At 33.6% G+C, this 7,302-nt stretch overlaps 1 protein-coding gene across 1 annotated transcript in view; it reads right to left on the minus strand.

Annotated features, from left to right (window-relative positions):
- Positions 1-1,792: 1,792 nt before the first annotated feature.
- LOC125669817 (AN1-type zinc finger protein 4-like) overlaps positions 1,793-7,302 on the minus strand; it is a 16,616-nt gene continuing 11,106 nt past the window's right edge. The window contains exons 6-7 of the mRNA XM_048904621.2: positions 6,767-6,915; positions 1,793-6,454 (exon numbers count right to left, since the gene is read on the minus strand). Coding sequence (XP_048760578.1) covers positions 6,319-6,454; positions 6,767-6,915 — 285 coding nt within the window. The 3' untranslated portion in view covers positions 1,793-6,318. The remainder of the gene's footprint in view (positions 6,455-6,766; positions 6,916-7,302) is intronic.

The following is a 7,302-nucleotide window of genomic DNA, read 5'->3' on the forward strand; positions in this document are numbered from 1 at the left end:
TATCACTAGAGCACCTCTAGAGTACCAGCTGTTTGAGACAGAGTCCTGGAGACGAGATGCTTTCAGAAATAATACGATTATCTTTCAAAAAAATAAGACCATGTACTTTTTTTTTATAGATTGATTTTGCAATTGGTTTATTACATCTGTAATGTAAAGAGTGTATGTCAAAGTAAAATGTATGAAATAATAATTTTTAAAAAGTCACTATTGTGATGCATGCTCAACAAATTGCTGAAGATATCTTCAGTATATTATACCCGGGTAACATTATACAATATCCAGTGAAATGCTAGGGGATAGTCAGGGCCGTAAATTACATGGAGGCGGAGGAGGCAGCTGCCTCCTCCAACTTTTGAGCCAAAAAAAATTAAAATTTAAAGTTCATTAGAATTTACGTTGTTTCCAATAACTAAGAACATGATACCTCCCTTAAAAAGCATTCCAAATCTTTCTTTTAGAATGAGTTAGTCAAATAACATCTTAGAAGGCCCTAGAATCAAGGATTTTGCACGAAACGTGTTCAGTGTGCACAAAATGTGCTCAGCGTCTGGGGGCCGGGCCCCCGCCTAATTTCCTGTCTCCTCCAAATTGAAGGTTAATTTACGGCCCTGATAGTCTATCTCTATCAACTTGAGCTACATATCATACAATGTATTGTCATATTCATTGTCGCTAGTCACGGTTACTGAGTCCGGTAGTACCAACCCTACCTCTAAGTAGTGTAAACGGAGACAATAGGTGTGGCTTGCGACGATGTGTCATATTGTACGATTTGAATTTACTGGGTGGGAGTAAATACAAACATTACGATAAGACAGCAGTTATCATACGTAATTTTTGTATTTACACTCACCCAATAAAATTTAATACAAATGTAGCGGACAGTATAAGAGGGAACTTATACTGCCTCGCTATATAGTGAGCTAGCTTTTCTAGTGATGTGGTAGAGTCTCTCTCTTGATCACGCATGTTAATGGCCTGCTTCAGGTAGAGTCACTTCGGAGCTCTGTTTACAGACGTGGATTCGTTCGGGGATGACGGTGGTTGTCGTTGGGAACGGCGGATGCCGTTGCTGAGCAGGTGCCAAGAACTCATGCCGAGTGGGAGGAAGTGTAGCGTACAGTATAAAAGGGAATAACATATTCTAGTTTATTAGACATTAGAGACATTAACCTATGGTAAATATATATGTATACTTTAAAACTAATTGATTAATTCTAACTCTTTTTGAGAACGATTTTGTCTTTCCTATTCATCCACTCATAGGCACTATTCTCACTCCATAGATGATAGTGTAAAGAAAGTAAAAGTATACAACATGTTCAAACCATTGGTTGCATATTGATTTGACAAACTACATCTAGATCTTTGTTGCTCTTGAGATTTCTCCATCATATATTCCAACATAAAACTCCTATGTCTTGGTCACAAGGGTCAAGGTTTTAACAAAATTAAATCTGCATTACAGGAAGATGCCTACAGCTTATCAATTCGACATAATACTTTCATGATGGTACTTGGTTTTGATTGCTCCTCATATCTTTGATGAATGTGAAAGATCTTGAAATTTTTTAATTAAACATCAAAATCGCCCTCTTATCACATCATTCACATGCAACGGAACCACGACTTGCAAGTAATGCATTTAATTTAGTTTGACAACATTGGTAGCTTATGGCACACTGTTCACAAAACAACAGTCCTGGTTTATGGAGAGACAACTTTGATTCAGTGTATATTACTGTGTTCTGCCTATGTAGATTCTCTTAAAATATAAACAAAATTCAAATGTATTGACTGTTTTTTATTATTTTCATTTTTATCCACACTCATTTAACTGTGCACAATATACACCAAATGCATATAACAATATATGCATACAAACAAAACATGTATTAAATGATTACGGTTAAAAAAAAAAAACATTGGTGCTAACATATCTTCCCTTGATGAGAAAAAAATTATCTTCACTACCTCACTTCAATGAAAAATTCATAAATTCTATTTCACCTTTATAAAAAGATAAAAAGTTTAATCTATTGACATGATTACTGATGCTATGAGAAAGTGAAACCAGATATTGTTATCTTCTTTGATTATACATCCATTCTACAATAATTTCAAGGCAACCAAATCCTAACTTGGTCAAAATGATACACCACTTCACTGACAAACATAGACTAAATGATCCAAACTGTTAAAATACACACTGTATACTGTAGAAAAAGGGGCATAACTGCAAGTGTTCTGCACACTTGATGGAGGCTCATGAAAAAAATTCATTCACTATTTCAAGAACAAAGTTGTGATTTACTAAAAGATTTACTTAATATTAAGACGACAAGAAATAATAATTTCTTCTTGTCAAATTCTGCAGGTGTAAGGTATACCTATATACATAAATGTATTTTTATTTATATTTTGAGATTATAATTTTTGCAGATTTTTCTTATCTGCAAAAACATGGATAACCACAGAAAATACTGTTATACAGTATACCTATTCTAGCAGGATTTCAAAACTTTCCTCATGACATATGTAATGAGTGAAAGTTTCTATCACAATAACCACTGCGCTACAAAGTTAACACACTTAAAAAAAAAGGTTACAAGTATTTTTGAATAAAATGGACCAAGTCTTGATTTTTAAAAAATCATTCAAATTTGTTATCAGGGTTTTCTGATGGCTTAAACCTTTGCAGGGCAGCGACTTGATCCATTCATGTTGAAATATATAATATTCATACTTGAAATGTTTTTTCTGCTTTTACTATGTGATTAGGGGGTAACGTAAAAAATGCATAAAAAAATATGCATTTATATCAAACAATAGATTTTCAATGATTACATCTTTTTTTTTTAAAGATTTACTTGTTTGTACTTCTGCATTAAAGGATTTTCTTTGCCACATATGCCCTTGTTCTTTCTATAGAATACAGTTTGCATCATTCAATTTCATTTTTACAATTAGCCTATGTAATTTTCATGAACCTACAATTTCCTTTGCAAGAACATGTCTTCGAAAAATAGACAAACAAAGGGGGGGGGGGGGGGGGGATGGGCAACACCAAGTTAGTATCATTTGAAGGTTCAATCATCAAAACAAATAAATCCTGCAACATAAAAGTGATGAACTAAATCGTTCATTACCTGATGTACAAGTTCGAAAATGACCAAGTTATCTACATATCAACTTTCCTAACTGTATATAAACAATAAATGGTCTTTGATTAATACTTGCACATTGTAACAAATTATCATACACATATATGTGACTATCAAAAATACTCTTCTGTCTCAAACTTTTAAGTAATATACTAGCTTCTGGGCTGATTGGAGCAAAATCCTGCATTCTTACGATTCCAGAGACATTTTTTTAATAGTGTTAAAATTCAACTTTTCTTTCAAATACTTCTAATTGGGGTTTAACATAAAAAATTCTTGATAGTGCTTAGGAAGGTTTATATATCATTTATGTGCAATATAACCTTGAAATAATTGTAGAATTTCTGCTATAACCATACAGTCTACAATTTATGATCAATGTTGACAACATGTCACTTTTCAGTAAAATTAGCATAAGTGTACACCAACAAGAGGCTCATGGACAACACCATCCACTTGGCCAACTGCATTTTCCCATTTAAAACATAAAATATCATTTAAGCCCATCATTAAATAAGGGGTCATAGCGTGAACAAACTTGAATATACTCTACACATGGATGCTTGCATATTGATTTTGTACCATTGTGGTTCTCGAGAAGATTTTCAGAGAGCCTAAGAACTGCACACCCCTATCTTGGCCCAGGTGTCGTGGTGTGAACAAACTTGAACCTTATCTTAATGGGGATGCTTTCATATCAAATGAAAAAATTCTTGTGGTTCTTGAGAAAATGATTTTATAAGACATATCCTATATACTCCTATGTATGACATACCCAGAGGCCATGGTGTGAACAGATTTGAATGTACACTACATGAGGATAATCACATATCAATTTGACAAACTGCACCCTGTACTGTGAATCTTGAGAAGATTTTAAAGAACTTTTGTATACAGTGGCCCCCATTTACAATGAAATCTGATATAACGAGATGCCGCATATGACGAAATGATTAAAAGGTCCGGACTAATTTTCTTCTTATTCCTTTGATCATAATGATGGTTACAACGAAGTTACCAAACGAAATTCCACCTACAATGAAGTAAAACCTCAGTCCCACTTGTGTAAAATGCCAGTAAATATCAATAAATCCGTTATCACCATAGCTGATCACACATCCAAAGGAAAGTGTTTACAGACATCCATGCTGCACCAATTAAACCTAATAAAGCTACATGTATAATTGAACTTCAGTTGATTTTACAATGTACTGTTCATACATTCCAAGCAACGGCTTTGAAAAAATATGATAAGTATCAACAATGTGGATAAAAGGATTAAATAATTAAAAGCTGCAATACTTTGTTATAGGTTGACAATCACCTTCCACATGAATATTGGAAAAGGGTTTCAAAATGTTTCTGTATTCTTCAACTTTATACAACATCATTCAAATTTCAGCTTGTCAAAGTATATTTCCTATGTGGGATCAGCTGATCTTCCAATTATTGGTAATCATAGATACAATGACGGCTATAATGAATTTGTGTCTCCTACATTACAATGTAAACAGAGTCCACTGTATATTCTTATGTAGCCCCACCCCCTGCCCCAGACTCTGGGGATAATGATTTGAACCAACTTTTATGGAAGCCTGCTTCTATTCAAATTGTGACTCTTTAAATTTGGCAGTTCTTGAGAAGATGTAAAAAAAAATCTACTTTTACTTTTGTTTAATTATCTCCCCTTTGGCAAAAGGGGTGTGGTCTTTCAAATTAACAAAATTGAAACCCCTTCACCCAAAAATGCTTTGTGCCAAGTTTGGTTGAAATAGGCACTGTGGTTCTCATTGTTTTCACGTTAGAAAATTAAAATGCCCAGAAACTCTTTCATCGATTTTCATGAAATTGACATATTTCATGAATTTATAATAGGCTTACAGTGTTAAAAAAAAAATCTATCAGACTATCACATAAAAAATTTTCTTTGGGGTTTCTGCATAGCCATTCACTTACAGTTAACAGTCAGACATTGAAAATAAATTGCTGACCAGTGTAGATTTAAAGTTTGTGAAACATCACGGTGACATTCAAAATTGTGTGTAAAAATTAGGAAATGAATGTAAAATTCTCAATTAAACAGGTGAAAAACCAACTGGTTATTGTCATTAACAAGTGCTCAAATGATGAAAAATCCTTGTACAATTCTAACACAAAAAGTTTACATGTAGTTCAAAACAGTTCAAATATGAAACTTAAAATTCACAAACAAAAAAAAAAAAAAAAAAATTTTTTTTAAAATTTGACAATTAAAATATCCCATGAAACTGGGATCTTACTCTAAGGCATCTCAACCGACACATTCTCAGCAGAAATTACATAAAAAATGACATCCCACTCAACATCGACCAAATGAAAGACATCTGAAAAATATCTATCACAATATTTTTAGGGGAACACCCCACCCCCCACCCCAACAAAAACACCAGAAAACCAAACATGAGGTTTTTCCATACACTGATTTCTCAACCCAGACTAGCATTTAAAATCTTCCTCAACTCAATACTATTAAGAGTGAAAAAAAAATATAAAAAATTGACAAACAGTAAACATTCAGGGAAATAAAAAAGCATACCAGTATGTAGATGCTTAAAAATACCCCAGTACATGTGAAACACCTTCAATATTGAAGGTAAATCATGCACCCATCATTATTAATTGATGCAATCAATATCAAATATTTCTGTTGTTATGAGTTAACACAACAACATAAATGTAAACCATTTGTTCTATGCTGGCTACATATATATGTTTAATACATGGCATTGACAATCCCAAACTTGGTCCATTAATACAGAATTTTAATACACTATTAGCAAATTACAATATAAGGCATTGTATAAATACCATTAAACTATAGGACTTGTATAGATACCATTATTGAGACAAAACTAGAACAAACTTCCCTCGGCAAAAATAACAACCAGTTAGTTGATGAATATAATTCACAAAAAATAAAACTCTATTGATACCTTGAATCAAAATGCACTTCAACTATTGATAGAAATTAAAAGTACAATGCTAAAAGTCATTCCAAAACAAAACAGAAATTAACTCGGTGTGTTCCAACACAAGATTTTCTTCTGGACACTGAAAGAGCACACAAAAACAGACAATGTTCACAGCCATTTCCTAGTGTAAGGTTCCTGAGTTAGATTTTGGGTAACTTAGGAGCACTGACCACTGGGTTACTTTGTTCCAAGAGCTTGCGTCCCTCCGTTTTATAGTCAAATGTGCAATCATGAGACTCCGCATAACGATGTGTGGCACAGAAGTTGTTTCCACATCTGAAAAATGAATAAGGAAAACATGAATATTCTTTTCCCCCTGATTTTTTGGGGGGATAGATATATCTTGATCACTTCATGCTATTAAAAACAAAGATTCTAAATAATAATTGTTAATATTTGTGCACTTCTGAAATCATTACTCAGAGATGATGTTTGAATTAGCTGCAGAACTGTAGCTCTCTGAGAAAATATTGGGATAGATCAGATCTGATCCCAATATTTTCTCAGAGAGCTACAGTTCTGCAGCTATGTCTGAATCAGAAGGTACCAATTTCTTTTGTTTTTGCATTATCAATAGTCTGACACTACCTGCAGATATAGCTGGTAGCAAGCCCTGTTTTCTTGCCACATACAAAGCACCGCTTGGCTGCCTTCTTTTTGGATTTAACAGGGGGGAGTCGATGTGAGGGGGACAGCATCCTCCCATCGCGACTGTTCACCCTCTGTAGATGGGCAGACTACAAGACAATAAACATGATATAGAGACTTAAAATCTGCACTGTGAAATTAACAAATGGACCTCCAGAATAGGCATTATAAATATATACACCTTTAACTGCTCAATTAAAATTAAGATCACTTTAGTTTCATGAGATATTTTGAAAAGATCAAAATATTCCAGTACATTAAGGAAGAATAACACATTGTCACAAAATTTTCAAACAGAAGATGTATGCTAAAGATACTAACTAACCACCCCCCCAACTCAAAAACAAAACCCAAACAAACACAAAAAACAAAATTTGTTTCTGAATCACTGATGCCCCCGTATCATGGTGGCAAAATAATCCTGGCACCAACAGAAGGATATAAGATATGAAATTTTATATGAAAGTCCTAGCAGT

This window comes from Ostrea edulis, chromosome 4, assembly GCF_947568905.1.
Source record: "Ostrea edulis chromosome 4, xbOstEdul1.1, whole genome shotgun sequence".
Taxonomy (NCBI): domain Eukaryota; kingdom Metazoa; phylum Mollusca; class Bivalvia; order Ostreida; family Ostreidae; genus Ostrea; species Ostrea edulis.